Source organism: Sceloporus occidentalis, unplaced genomic scaffold (assembly GCF_023333645.1).
Source record: "Sceloporus occidentalis isolate IW3139 unplaced genomic scaffold, rSceOcc1.0.p SCAF_64, whole genome shotgun sequence".
NCBI lineage: Eukaryota > Metazoa > Chordata > Lepidosauria > Squamata > Phrynosomatidae > Sceloporus > Sceloporus occidentalis.
The window spans coordinates 2,523,665-2,538,570 of record NW_028317044.1 but is presented as its reverse complement, the minus strand read 5'-3'; the positions used below and the strand labels follow the sequence as shown (position 1 = coordinate 2,538,570).

The 14,906-nt window shown below is 46.2% G+C and overlaps 1 protein-coding gene across 2 annotated transcripts; it reads right to left on the bottom strand.

Moving 5' to 3' along the window:
* Positions 1-3,374: 3,374 nt before the first annotated feature.
* Positions 3,375-13,562, bottom strand: LOC149287107 (protein orai-2). 2 transcript variants are annotated; one of them, XM_089493393.1, is made up of 3 exons: positions 13,208-13,562; positions 7,249-7,599; positions 3,375-6,385 (listed from the first exon to the last, which is right to left on the bottom strand). In XM_089493393.1, exons 2-3 carry the CDS (start codon positions 7,474-7,476, stop codon positions 5,840-5,842), a joined length of 774 nt encoding a protein of 257 aa, XP_089349519.1. In that variant the 5' UTR covers positions 7,477-7,599; positions 13,208-13,562; the 3' UTR covers positions 3,375-5,839. The 2 variants fall into 2 exon arrangements, with proteins under 2 accessions (XP_089349519.1, XP_089349521.1); XM_089493395.1 differs by lacking the exon at positions 13,208-13,562 and adding an exon at positions 9,139-9,338.
* Positions 13,563-14,906: the final 1,344 nt, after the last annotated feature.

Sequence of the window (14,906 nt, the reverse complement as noted above, 5' to 3'; positions counted from 1 at the left end):
TCTCAAACAGGTGACGAAATCATGCCGCTTATTGCACTGGTGCCTTTAGAAACCTGTTGCAATTGAACGCGGCCAAATGTTAGTTGTGAATTGCAGACAAAAGCGTAATGGCTATCTTCCTTACCGTTCCAGTTGGCCTCACAAACAGAATGGATATGTTTCTTTGCTCGTGACTCAGCTGGCAGGTTGCGCCGAGCAGGAGACCGCTGGCGGCAAACGTTATAGCAGTTGTGAACAAATATGCTTTTGCTGCTGAAGGTGGGAGAACAGTTCCTCTGGTCTACCGGGGCACCTCTTTCAGGTCCACTGGTAAAACCATAGAATCATAGAGTTGGAAGAGACCCCAAGGGCCATCCAGTCCAACCCCATTCTACCATGCAGGAACTCTCAATCAAAGCATCCCTGACAGATGGCCATCCAGCCTCTGTTTAAAGACCTCTAAACAAGGAGACTCCATTGCACTCCAAGAACCTTCTCTTCTCCAGGCTAAACATCCCCAGCTGCATGAGTCATTCCTCATAGGGCTTCATGGTTTCCAGACCCTTCACCATTTTAGTCACCCTCCTTTGGACACATGGCTCCAGTTTCTCAATGTCTTTTTTGAACTGTGCCCAGAACTGGACACAGCATTATTCCAGCTCCCCTCCTTTAGTGTGAATCGGAAAACAAGCGAGGAAGGTGCAGTTCATGATAATTTCCTGCTGTGACCAAACCAAGACATTCTGCTTAATGGCTTCCAAATAGGCCAGTTTATTCAATCGTGGTTTAAAGTGGCTTAGTATCCTGGCTTGCTTAGAAGCCATATAATGCTTTGCTCACTCATGTATACCAAGAAAGAGGTGAGGAGAAAAACAAACTGCAATGGGGGGAAAAGAAGCCCATCTTCCTTTGTGCGCATTTTCCATAAATATAAGAAATGACTCCTGCAATTGCCATTATAGGTAGTTTGGCCCCGCAATGCTCTTACTTCCCAGCATGCAATAAAAGGGCCTGGGCCTGTCCAAAGCTTGCACTTTCTAACCATGCAACAGGCTTCAAGAAGATGCTTATTGTGTGTTAAAGTTCTGACTACACAGCCAATCTCTTAATTCCTTATGAGGGACAAAAGCCGGCCGTAAAACGTCTACCGATGCTCTGCCGTGTCTGTTTATGCCAACCAGGATCCGTGTTATTGCAAAGATGGCTTCTTAATCCGCAATTAATAATTTAAGAGTGGATTTCTGCCGCTTTGCAGCCGCAGTTGTAATAGCCTTAAAGGTTCTTAAGGGCTCCGCGTAACATAAGCCTGCAATTGACAGGTGTTTATTTTCCAAAAGATCAAGTGTGGAAAGTGGACTCTACAAACAAAGCCTGTTTCAGGAATTTGGTGCCTTAAGCTGCACAACGGATTGCACGGTTTTTGTGGAGCGGCAAACTGTTTGGTCAAGAGAGGGATCCAAACCTTTTAAGCTTGTTGGGTCCAAAGGATCACTCAGTGGATTCAGCAAACTCCAGAGCGACCATAGTTAAACAAAAAGGGTAATTTGGGGATGCAAAAATAGACTTGGGGGGCCTATACTTTGCCCAATTTTTACAGGGAATCTCAACTTTGGGGTCCAGTCTGGTCACACGAAGCAGAATGGCATCTTGGAAAGGTGCAAATCTGTGAAGAACTCCAACCCACGTGTGAAGAAGCCGTTGGCTACTTCATCCCCATAACCCCTCCAAGACCATCCTGACAGATGCCATGCTCATGTCAAACCCCAATTGACGCACACTGCAACTATCCTAAGTACATCCTCAGGAGGAAGCCTTCGCACATACCAAAAGCAGCATGGGAGTTACAACCGCACCCCAAGAAACACGCAAAGGGTGTGTATCTCCAGAACTAAGGATCCTTTCAGAAAGTAATAAACCTTGCCCCCCTCAGGTTTTCTCCACCTTTTACAACTGGTTGGAAGTTTTGTTGCATTAGGCAGGATGATGGTTTCTTACTAAACTGATTAGTTTTCCTTGCTTCCAGTACCACCACATTTCAGGCACTGGGAATAATGGTTTCCCCCCACTTTGAATATGTGTTGCTTTTCTCATTTTGCTCTTGCTTCTGGATCATCCTGCTTACTCTTTCGCTCATACTCCCGCTGATATTGCGAATGCGTACCTCACAAAGTACAAACAATATTTTTCTTGACGACTTTTTGCTTTTGGCGTTTAGTCCACTTACCCGGCCCTCCTAATTCCTAGTGTGTTTCTTCTGTTTCTCCATCAACAAACTCATCCGCCGGTGCAACTATCTCCCTGCTGTGGAGACATTACCTCCAGTCCTGCTGGGAGCAGATGCGTGCAAAGGAAAGCAAAACATTTAGAGTATGTCTTAAACAGAATGGGCCTATTGTTTTACCCTGACTTGGAGATGTGTGCTTTACCGCCGAGTTTTGGCTGTGGCAAATCTTCCAGGAGTGACCCACAACCCTCACTATGCCTCCAAATGTATTGCTTGCAACTGTTTAAACCGCGTCTACACCATTCAATAATATTTAACGCAAGGTGGTCAACACTGCAAGTTGGAAAAGAGCCCCTGACCAGGTGCATTGCTTCAGCTCCCAGAAGTATTGGCTTCAGGATAAATCATCCTTTAGTTCTGGTTCAGGGAACCTGTGGCTCTTCAAATGTTGGTGGACTTAAACTCTCATCATTTCTGGTGATGGGTTGGGAGTTGTAGTCAATATCTAGGAGCTACAAATTCCCCAGCTCTGCTTTGTTGCTGTTGTGTGCCTTCAAGTCGTTTCCAACATATGGGACTTGTGGTATCATGAGGTTTTCTTGGCAAGGTTTATTCAGAAGTTGGTCGTTGTCTTTTCCTGAAGCTGAAATAGGGTGACTTAGTTAAGGTCACCCAGCAGGTTTCATGGCCAAGCTGGGGCTTGAACCCTGGTCTCCAGAGCCAGCGCCCAACACTCAAAAGCTCTCCAAAGCCCTACTTTAGTCTCACTTAAAGCGATAGTTAATCTGGAAAAGACATGTGTCCCAATTATCTTAATAAAAATACACAAAGTGAATGACTCAGATGGAATTCAGCCCGCTGCCCTCAAGGAATCATAGAATCAGAGTTGGAAGAGACCACAAGGGCCATCCAGTCCAACCCCATTCTGCCATGCAGGAAATCCAGAATGTTGGATTTGTTACCCCACTATCTGAATGCTCTTACACTGTCATATAAGTACTGCTCACCGACCCAACTTAAGACGCTGCTGATCAAATGTGTATCAGACCTAAGATTTGAGCCTAATCCATCCATCCCACCTCACAACGCACCTCTGTTCTTGTCTTCAAGGTGAGGATGGCCACAATAAATTGAATGACGCCACCAGTTTTGAAAGAGCAGCACAAACATTGTCCAGAAGGATTTAATCACCGGCAGTTTAGGCATGTTTTAACAACTAACATGTACCAAGAGAGGAGTTAAGAGAGAAAAATGCAAATACAATACACTTCTTAGTTATACTGCGATTAATGTATCCTACAGGCAACCAAGCACGAAAAAGGAGAAAATGAGGTATGGCCATTAGGTACATATTACCGCTATAAAGATTAGCAGCGGGGTTAAGTGCTGCTTTCTCCATTCAGAATGACCCTGTTTGGCCTACCAAAAATTAGAGAGAAGCACTTTTCTTTTTGAGGAATGTAGCGATCATAAACCATTTGTGTGCCATGCAATTATTTCCACTGTTGGCATAACACATTAACTGCAAGGACACCTAAGCAATTGGGGAAAAAGGACACGGCGGCTCAAAAAGCCGGTTTCAATGCCTCATCCCAGGGACTGACTCACTAACAGCAATACCGAGATGCACAGAGCTGAGTCTTCCAGCTTAGTTGCACTGAGCAGCCCACATCTGTTGGTCACGTCACACGTAAAAGAACATGCTGTGTTGTGTGGATCCTAGCGACATAAAAGAAAGACTGTACTCCTTTTGGATCAGAAATAGGACCACCAGAATATTCCTCCCTTTTTTCAAGCTGAAAACAATTTCCATCAATAGGTACAAAGGGTCGGCCTTTCGAAAAGTCAACATCGTCAACTTCCAAAGCAAAAACCAAGCATGTGCTGACACCAGCATGAGAGAAACCAGCTGGAATATTTCAGGTTGTGGACCGTGAGTTTGTGTCCAAATCCTTCCCTGCAAACACAGCCGGTTACAGATTACACTCAAAAACCCTGTTTTGTACAAATCCTGCTGGCTTGTCTAAACCATGGTTTCGCATGATGTCTGAACCTGCAGCTTTTGCTTCTCTCTGGCTTGTTTCCCTTGCTACCCACAGGACAAACAGGGCAGGAAAATGAGGAAAGCAAGGGCTGGGGACATTGGTATGCACAAGTGCCCCTTGCGTGTGCAAATGTAGTTTTTGGGTGCTGTGGGGATTGATATTTCCTTCGTTCCTCTGCAGCACCCAACACCAACCACCCCAATTTACTGTGAAGGCTTGAAGCTGCTTTATTCGCCCATTCTGTGCTTCACAGATCAGAACCATAGTCATTTGCAGTGTGCTTGGTTTGTTTGGTGGATACCTTCAAGTTGTTTCTGATATAACCCTGATGTGAACCTATCATGGGGCTTTCCTAACATTTATTCAGAGGAGGGTTGCCTTTACCTTCCCTTGTGGCTGAGAGAGTGTTGACTTGTCCAAGGTTACCCAGTGGCTTTCCATGGCCCAGTAGGAATTCATACCCAAGAGTTGTAGTCCATCGCTCAGACCACTATTGGCTCTCTATGTTTGGTTATTCATAGCTAAATCAACACATCACGCCTTACGTAAGCCATGGCTTGGCACAACATGTGAATGTAGCCCAAATCATTTCTCATCCGGTTTTGTACGACTTTATACTTGTGCGTATGCCTGTGTACCTACATACACAGACAATTCAAACAGAAGGTGATGCCACCATCACTATATTCACTAGCTGGATAGAGATGTCAGCCCCAGCCCCTTGTGCATTGTCACAAATCAAACCACTGTCTTTTCCAAGTGGATGATGTGCCTTATCTAGACCAAAATTTAGTTGGTACTTACAGTTTTCAGCAACAATATACTATCGTATCTGAAGGGATAAGGGGTTTTTTTTTTGCATGTGAAATACTAAGTTCCTATTTTTAAAGTCTACTTTGTTTTCCAAAGTAGATTCCCTCTCATCCTTCCAAAGGATCCAGTTGTACAGAACCAAAGGTCCATACAGATTAGTGATAACGAATTCCACCCAACAAAGGCTGTAATGCAGAAACAAAGAATAAACTAAACCGAAGTGGACAGAGGAAGAAAATTTTGGCTCAGATGGCTTCTCCCTCACCTGTTATCCTAGAAACATCGTCTGCATAGTCATATTCCATATACAGTAATTCCACAGAATATGTTGATCTCGCATGACCTACAAGCTCCTCTTTGAAAGCCATGTTTGTAAATCAACTGCAAGTAAGAAAGTTACAGTTAAGAAGAGATACAGTTAAGAAGAGATCCTTTCCTTAATCCATAGATCAGTAACCCTCAAGAATCTTACTTTGGGAAAATTGGTGCCCATTAAAATCAATTGCAACCCACACTCTGTTTAACCTGCTTTTTTGTAGCAACCTAGAAATCAGAGGAATAACAGTCATCTTTAAACAAATGCATGGGTTGTGGTACGCTTTCTAAGTTTTAATAAGGTGTCAATGCTGTCCACAGATATGAAAGACCAGAGAGAGCTGGCTGTCTGGGTCGCAGTGGAATGCCAGTAAGAAGGAAGCAGCTGGCATTTGTGTCTCTTATCCGTCTCCATTTGTTCCTCTTAGGAAAATGCTCTACACCAAGGCGAAAACGCCGTGGATCACACAACTTGCAATCCCCTGTCGTGCCCGTCCAGTTGCACTTTCAGTTTATGGAGCTCTTCGATCTCCCGGTTATGGCGTTCTGTTTTGTGCCGGACCAGCGACCGGTAGAAATGGATGGTGAAGACGACAAAGATGATTCCCACCGGGACCATGATGATGGTAGAGATGAGCGCTGCCTGCCACCCGGTGTGCTGGCTTGTCTGTTGGATGAGGGTGGTGTCGTTCTTCAAGATGGAGTCCACAGGCAGGAACTTAATCCAACACAAGAGCACCACCTCGGCGAGGAAGAGGAGGATGCCCAGGACGGTGGAGAAGCCCCACGCCAGCTCAATGTAGGGGTGCATGCGCTCGTGGGGGGACTCGCTGATGGAGTTCAGGTTGTGGATGTTACTCACCGCTTCCACATTGGGCAAGATGCAAGTGCTGATCAGGAGGGCAAAGAGGTGGACGGCCACTAAAATGGTGGTGCAGGCGCTGAAGGCGATCAGCAGCAATGGGGGGTATTGGTACTGCATTTCCAGCTGAACCTCAACCATGGCCACCTGGAAAAGGAAGATCAGCACCCTGTGAAGGTTGTCTTGCTTCCCTTGAACCCCACTGCTAGCCAGGAGAACAACCCGGGGAGAAAGAAAAGAGTGGAATCATGCAGCCCTTGAGTTCTGAAATGAAATTAAACTATAATACTTGGTAAAGTTAGAAGAAGAAGAGGACGACCACATCACAGCAAAATAGAGCAGGAAGAGACCCCAAGGTTCATCTAGTCTAACCCCTGCCATGCAGGAATTCACAGTCAAAGCACTCTCTGTGACAGATGGCCATCCAGCTCCAAGGAAGGAGACTCCATCAAAGGAGCAGCATCTTCCACTCTCGAACAATTCTTACTATCAGGAAGTTCTTCCTAATGTTTAGGTGGCATCGCTTTTCCTATAGTTTGCATCCACCGCTCCACGTCTTGGTGTCTGGAGCAGCAGAAAATAAGGTTGTTCCATCTTCAATATGACCTCCTTTCAGACATTTAAACTTGACTATCATGTCATCTCTTAATCTTACCTTCCCCAAGCTAAACATACCCAGCTCCCTCAGCCACTCCTCATAGGGCTTCATGGTTTCCAGACCTTGCACCATTTTGGCCGCCCTCCGTCTTCTCAACATCCCTCTTGAATTGTGGTGCCCAGACTGGACACTGTATTTTGTGTCCAAAGTCTAACCAAAGCAAAAGAGAGTGGCACTATTCCTTCTCTCGCTCGACAGACTATTGATGCAGCCAAGAATCGCATTGGGCTGCTTACGATCTCTGGTCAGCATTGGAAACAAGCTACCGAATTTCCTGACCCAGTGCAAAGAGAAGGCGTTAATGGATCACAGAGAGATTTTTTTTGGCAGAGAAGCTGCAATAAATACATACCATGGCAAATCCAGAGAGCAGCGCGGAGGTCCGGCTGGAAGCTTTCAGCTTGGCTCGGCTCAAGTAGAGTTTCCGCCATGACAGGGCCTGGACGGAGTGGTGGTTGGACGTCACCAGCTCCAGATAACTGCGCCGGACCCAGTCCCGGTAGTCCATGCCTTTGGCAGGCGGCTCTGAGCAACAGGCCGAGGCAGGCGGGTCGACGGGGACGTTTAACTCGGTACTCATGATGGAAAGTGAGCTAATGGAAGGGTGTTTTTTCTCTCTCTCTCAAAGAATCGTCACCATTGTGTGCTCTTTCTTAAGGAACCAAACATGCGGGATGCGGGTCCTTGCCTGCGGGCTTGCGCTCTGAAAAAGAAAAGAGAGAGCCATTAGTAGAAAGGGGCCGGAGCAAACTGAGAAACCGTGTAAACTGGGAAAAGGTGGCTGGACAAATTCCATAAAGTTAGCATCAGAAATAGGAAAGAAGCAAATAATGCCAGCAGCGGGAAGGTCCCGGTTGCTCCAAAGAAGTGCATGTTCTTGCAGGATCTCCTTGGGTTTTGCCCCTTTGGAGTTGCCTCCACGTCTACTCACTCCATCCTTTTGGGGAGCCATTTGGATCTGTATGTTTGCCTCTTCCAAAGGTGTTTTAAAAGCAGATTTGCTCTGGTGCTTTCGCATAAAGGGACACATTTCTCCCTCTGAATTTTAATATTTCCCCCCATGACACTGGTGTTGTCTGCCTTCAAGTTGTTTCCAACTTACGGCAACCTTATCACAGGGTTTTCTTGGCCAGATTTGTTTAGAGGGGGCTTTCGCTTTGTTTGTGGCTGAGAAAGTGTGACTTGCCCAAAGTCACCCAGTGGGTTTTCATGGCTGAGTGGGGATTCACATCCTAGTCTCTAAAGGATAGTCCAACGCTTAAACACCACGCAATGCAAACGTGCCATTTGAAGACAATTGGAGATATTGGTAAGAACAAAGGAGAGGAAGGGATAGAAATACAAAGATGAAAAGAGGCCAAAAATTGGAAGCAGATTGCCCAGAGATTAGGAGAAGACGGCTGAGTGGATTTGGACTGAAGAATGTCTAAAAGACAAGAGTACTTTACAGCGACTGTAAAAGAGAAGAAAAAATGTAACGGGAAAGAAGCCAAGAATGTACATTGCCCTCGAATCCTAATGGAGAACAATAGACTTTATCAAAATGGTGCCAGGTCAAAGAAAATGAGATGAAGAAAAGAGCCCTTATAATTTAGCACATCGGAGATTATTACTGAGATTTCATCTAGAGAGTCTTGGTAAAGTTTTACAGTTGAAAGCCAGACGGAAAACAAAAAGAGAGAAGAAAAATAAGGTGCGGAGAAGAAGGGAGAAAGAAGCTCAAGCCCTTTGGAAAGAACAACAGCAAAGAATGGCTGGAGAGAAGGCAGGGATCCAAAAAGGGGGATTTTTGTTTTGTTTTAAAGGAACTGAGGAAACAATTGTGTGTGTTTGAAGATGGATGGGACAATGGCCAAAGAAGGAAAGAGATTAGAGGAAAGATAAAAGATGGAAGGCAAAGAAAGAACAGATGGAGCAAGAGGGAATGACTGGAGAGCAACTGGATCAAGATGCTAGTCAGGGCAAAATCAGAAGCAAAAAGGAGAGAGAATGAGGAACACTAAAGAGCAAATGCATTATTTCTGTAGTGCAGATGCAGCCAATGTCTTTGAATTCTGTAAGAGGAGAGTATTTTTTTTCCCAAGGAGAGGACAAGAGGGAGATCTAGTTTCATCTCCTGTCTTGAGACCACCTTTGGTGCTCTGTCAAAGCCCTGAGTCTGGTCTCTTTTCAGCCCAGCGTTGGAGGAAACATAGGGCCCAAGGACCAGACGTTTGCTTTCTGCCGGGTTCAGCTGCCTTACCTTCTCTCATCCAAACTGCTTCTTCCTCCTCCTCTTTGCCTATACCTCCTTTCCTTTGATGGTTCCTTAGCCACTCATCCCTGTCAAAATACTCTCCCCATTCCCAGAGATCTACAGCTGGGATATATATATGCAAACGTGGCTCTGTGCGGACTGATGCGGTTTGCATAATGTGCTCTGGAAACAGAAGATGGGGGTGGAAAGTTCCAGAGAGAGGAAGAGAGCTGATTAAACTCCCAAGTATTTTCCCCCCTCAAGCAGACTCTCTCTCAAACCCTTCCTCCTTGGCCATCTAACAACGCCAGAGCTTGAAAAATCCCGGGTCGCCTAGCAATCCCAGAGTGGAGTAAAGGCATTTGGTCTTTTATTCCCCCCCCTCCTCCTCCTTTCACTGAATCCCTTAAAATTCAGCTCTCGCTCTTTGCAACATGGATATTTCTTCCAATTATTCAAGGAGGCCTGCTCACCTCATTTGGATAGAGAGAAAGAAAGATTGCATGTATTTCCCACCCCCCCAAAAAAAGGAAAATTAAAAGGCTAGAGGTGGTTTGGAGAGAGAACTCTTGCTTCGGTTGAACAAGAAAAATAATGCCAGGTAACATTAGCTAATGGAAGAGAAGCACAGAGGGAGAAGGGACACGCTTACGAAACATTCTTCTGTGCCGGAAAACAGAAGCCATGGTTGCCAGCTAACCCTGGACCTCATGCTGGCAGCCAGGTTTAGCCACGCAGGCGCCAGCCAGCCCTACAGAATTGCCCTGGGCCAAGCCACAGCACTTTGGGGGAATCGATGGAGAGCAACTATGCAAGGCCCAGAGCTGTGAAATGTATTTATTTTTGGATTACCTTTCCCAAAACCTCTAGCCAGCATGGATGGCTGGGGCTATGGAGGGAGAAATCCCAGCGGTGCAAGCGGGGCTCAGCTGCGGTCCATAAAATAACATCTCACAGCTCATAACTGAACTAAACAGGGTAGATTCACGTGCAAATAAGAGTCCCTACTCACAAACGCAGATTTTCCACGGACACTTCATAATGTACCATTGTCCCTACATGCGGGCCTCCTCTATAGACAGAGAGTCCCGTTTGTAGTTCAAAGATATGGCTGTGTTAGTCTGTGGAATCGGTATGTAGCGAGATCTGGTAGCCCCTTTGAGACATTGGCAGCATGAGCTTTCATAGACTTCAGTCTACTTCCTCAGAGGTAGTTGTTTACAGAGCAAGGAAAGTCCAGGTGTGAGAGCCAGCATGGTGTAATGATTTGAGCATTGGACTATGACTCTGGAGACCAGGATTTGAGTCCCTGCTCGGCCATGAAATCCACTGGGTAAATATGGGCAAGTCACACTCTCTCAGCCTCAGGGGAAGGCAACAGCAAACCTCCTCTGAACAAATCTTGCCAAGAAAACCCCATGATCAGCTTTCCTTAAGGTCACCATAGGAAACAACTCGAAGGCACTCACCCCAGGGGTAGGAATTTCAGGCCCTTTCCAAATCTCTTGGACTGCAACTTCCAGAGGCTCCAGGAGAAGTGATTATGGGAGTTGAAGGCTGAAACATCTGGAAGGTCAAAGCTCAAGCAAAATGATCCAAGATCTCAAAACCATGCCCTATAAGGAGTGACTGAGGCAGCTGGACATGTTTATCTTGGAGAATCGAAGACTGAGAGCTGCCATGATACCTGTCTTTAAATACATGAAGAGATATGCCAACAAATATGGAGAACAAAAGCTGGCAACGGAGTGGAAACGTTCAATATACATCCCAATCCACAAGAAAGGAGACACAAAAGACTGCAGCAACTACAAGACTGTAGCATTACTTCCCCACGCAAGCAAAATTTCTGCAACACAGACTTCAGTCACATATGGAGAGAGACATCCCAGAGGTGCAAGCGAGGTTCAGGAAAGGCAGAGGCAATAGGGACCACATTGCAAACATACAATGACTATTGGCGAGCACCAGGGAATTCAAAAAGAAAATCAGCATGCGTTTTATAGACTAAAGCAAAGCCTTTGACTGCAGAGATCATGAAAGGCTATGGAATGCCCTTAAAGACATGGGAGTGCCAACACATCTGATCGTCCTGATGAGGAATATGTACTCAGGATAAGAGGTTACTGTAAGAAGAAAACATGGAGAAACAGAATGGTTCCCAATTGGCAAAGGAGTCCCACAAGGCTGCATATTATCACCCTATCTTTTCAACTTGTATGCAGAACATATTGTAGGCTGTCCTTTGAACACATCATGAGAAGGCAGGACTCATTAGAAAAGACAACATGCTAAGAAAGGTGGAGGGAAGTAGGAAGAGAAAACGACTACATGACATTTGGATGGAAACTATTAAAGAGATCACACAGGTATGAATTTGCAGGACCTAAGCAAAGCAGTGGAGGACAGGGGGTCTTGGAGATGTCTCATCTATAGGGTCGTCATGCGTCGACTCGATTCGGAGAGCAGTTAGCAACAACACATAGAAGATGGAGCAAACTTGTTTTCTGCTGCTCCTGAGACGAGGACACGAACCAAAGGGATTAAAAATCCCCAAAAAGAGAATCCACCTCAACATTAGAAGGAACTCCTTTACTGTAACAACTGTTTGACAATGGGAGACGCTGCCTCAGAAGGTGGCGGACTCTCTTTCTTTGGAGGTCTTTTAACAGATTGGATGGGCATCTTTCAGGAGTTGTGTCCTGCTGCGTGGCAGAGGGTTAGACTGTATGGCCCTTGTGGTGCTGATTCTCATAGTCTCACAACTATCTGGGGTAAGGGATTCTGGCAATTGTAGGCCAAAACATTTGGAGGGCCAAATATTCCTTTCTCCTACTCTTGGTAGCTGCAGTCCAGCGTCCTTTGAAAGATGGCTCCCTCCCATAGTCCTGTTGCCATCTTTGAGATTGCCTTGCAACAATAGTATATGTGTCTCAGATTGCAATGGGAAATAAACAAGGAGGGAGATGCATGCAGTGTCTTCCTTGTACCCATCTTCTGAAGACTTGAAGTTCAGGCCTGACCACCATTCCAAAACTCTCCCATCCAGACGTAGCTTTAACCAAGTGTGGGGATCACAAAACCCGTCACTTGGATTGCAACTCCCAGCCAGCATAACTGATGGTGAAAATGGTTTGAACTGAAACCCAACGACATCTGGAGAGCCCCATGATGCCCACCCATGCCTTTAAGGGTCAACAAAAAAGCTTGGAGAAACAGATTAAGGAGTTTGTTAATTCAAATTGCAAGGAAGGGAATCCCAAACAAACACTAGGAGGAACTTTTGGATGGGAAGAGCAGCTCAGCGATGGAATCTGGATGCTTGGAGGACGGCAAACTCTCCCCCACTCCTCCTCTCTTAAACCTCCACCCTTTACGGATGTTTTTAAGTATGGATTCCTGGTTTGTGGAGGGTTGGAATAGATGGCCTTTGGGGTTACCTCCCACCGCTGCAATTCCTCATTCTGGGATAGCATTCTGTTCAACTGAAAAGGTGTTGCAAGGCTTCAGATGCAAATAAATATGTGTTTCGCCGGACACTCCAGCACAAGAGTCTGGACCTCCCTTGGCATGGGTTTCAAAAAGACACATTTCTCAATCCTCACCCAAGATGACGAGTGAGGCAAGCCTTTTATACCCATAGGCATCTTTTTATTTATTATCTGCCACCCCAATTTTGGTCATCACAACCTTGTTTGTCGAGAACGAAGGGCTGGCCCAGACTAGGGACTCAAACCTGGTTCTCACCCGTGCAACTCTGACCCTCCAAATGCTACATTGCAGGAGCTGAATCCACGCTGCAGATATAATCTGGTTTGACTCCACTTCAAGTGCCATGCCTCAAGGCGATGGACATTCTGGGAACTGTAGTTTGTTCAAACCAGATTATTTCAGCACTGCAGATGCATCCAACATCTCTCTGTGCCACACATAGAGCCCTGGTCCAACAAAGTCCCATCCCTGCAATAAAGAAGCAAGACAATAAGAAAGGAAAAGCAGAGCAGAATTTGGGGAAGGGGTGTTGACAGAGGATTAAAGGCTGCAAGGAGCGGGGGAGAAAACCCTTTAGACCTACCCTGTTATGAAGAAGGCCAGTCTCCCGTGGCAATCCCAGAGCATCGGTGGGCGTTGTCTGAGCAAGCCGTCTTCAACGCGGCTGCCAGTGGTGTCAGCAAAGAAGGCAAAGGCCTTTGGAAGGATGATGGTCGCTGGGCTCGCTCTTGTTTGCCATCTCTGATCCACAGCCTCCCTCCTTGTTGAGACAAAGGGAAAACCCTTAGCTGTCACTGGACTCCCTTGTCCGTCTTTTGCTCAGATTAGATCCCTGCACTTTCTCTCTCTTACAGACACACAAAAACACACGCACTCATGTATAGGAAAACACCAGAGATACAGCCAGGGAGCTGTTTGCTCAATGCTCAGTGCCTCCCTCTTCTGGAATTCCTCTTGCATTGTGGTTGTGTGTCTTCGAGTCGTTTCTGACTTACGGCAGCCCTAAGGCGAACCTATCACAGGGTTTTCTTGATCCTCATTCCCACTTACAAAAAAAGTGGTTTGCGATCCGAATCGATGGATCAAATCGACAGCGAGGTGTGGTTCCCACTACATTTGCCCCGATTGCATTTTTCCCCCTGTAAAATAACCCACTTGTGGTTCACATTTACAAATGAATTGGTTTAAAATGGACCCGCTCCAGCCAGCCGAAGGGCACATTTAAATCGATTCCGATCCGCAACTGGTTCACACTTGCACAGAATTGATTTATCCAAAAAGATGCGGAAAACATCAGTGTCAAAAAGACACGGGTTAAATGGGTCTGGTGCATGGCCTCCCTTACTGAATCGCTTACACAGGCATACAATACACAGGCGTGTGTGTGTGTGTGTGTGTGTGTGTGTGTACACACAGACGCACACATCCTTTGGAATGGAGGTGCTGCAGAAGTAGAGGGCTGGCTGCCTGCCCCCATTTCGAGCTCCATCTTACTTGATTTTGCATTTAAGAAACACATTTAAAGGATGAACAAAAGGACCATAAGAAAGGGCCTTCTTGGCCCCTCCCTTGCATTGATGCATATGCAAATGAGCAGCCCCCCCCCCCCTCTGCTGGACTCATCCTTACTTCTTGGGTGGTCCTGCCTCCGCCACTGCCAGGCAATGCCAGGGCCCTCCCAGATGACCCCCACCCACCCACAGACACCAGTGGAAAGGATGCTGAGGGGGGCCTCGGAGAGAAGCCTCCAAAAACCATGAAGGCCCCAGCCATGCTTTTGGGGCTCCTTCATCAGGCAAAGGGGTTGAAAAATCATTTATCTTAGAATCATAGGATTATACAGTTGGAAGAGACCCCAATGGCCATCCAGTCTGACCCCATTCTACCATGCAGGAACTCTCAATCCAAGCACTCTTAGTGACAGATGGCCATCCAGCCTCTGTTTAAAGACCTCCAAAGGAGGAGACTCCATCACCCTCCAAGGCAGTGCCTTCCACTGTCGAACAGCTCTTACTGTAACAACGTTCTTCCTAATGTTGAGGTGGAATCTCTTTTCCTGTAGTTTGCTTCCATTGTTCCATGTTCTAGTCTCTGGAGCAGCAGAAAGCAAGCTTAATACTTAAACAGGACTATTGCATTGCCTCCTAACCTTCTCTTTCCAGGTTTAAAAGAGGCAGTTGTTAGACCGCTCCTGAAAAAACCTTCCCTGGACCCCCTGGATATGAAGAACTACAGGCCTGTATCCCATCTTCCATTTTTGAGCAAGGTGATCAAGAGGGCTA

What these genes read in the sequence shown, in the direction of transcription:
- LOC149287107 (XM_089493393.1), bottom strand. Translation starts at nt 7,476, where the DNA reads ATGAGTACCGAGTTAAACGTCCCCGTCGACCCGCCTGCCTCGGCCTGT. An exon ending in TGCTCTCTGGATTTGCCATG is followed by an intron (nt 6,386 to 7,248) that starts GTATGTATTTAT and finishes TTCCTTTTCCAG; the next exon opens with GTGGCCATGGTTGAGGTTCA.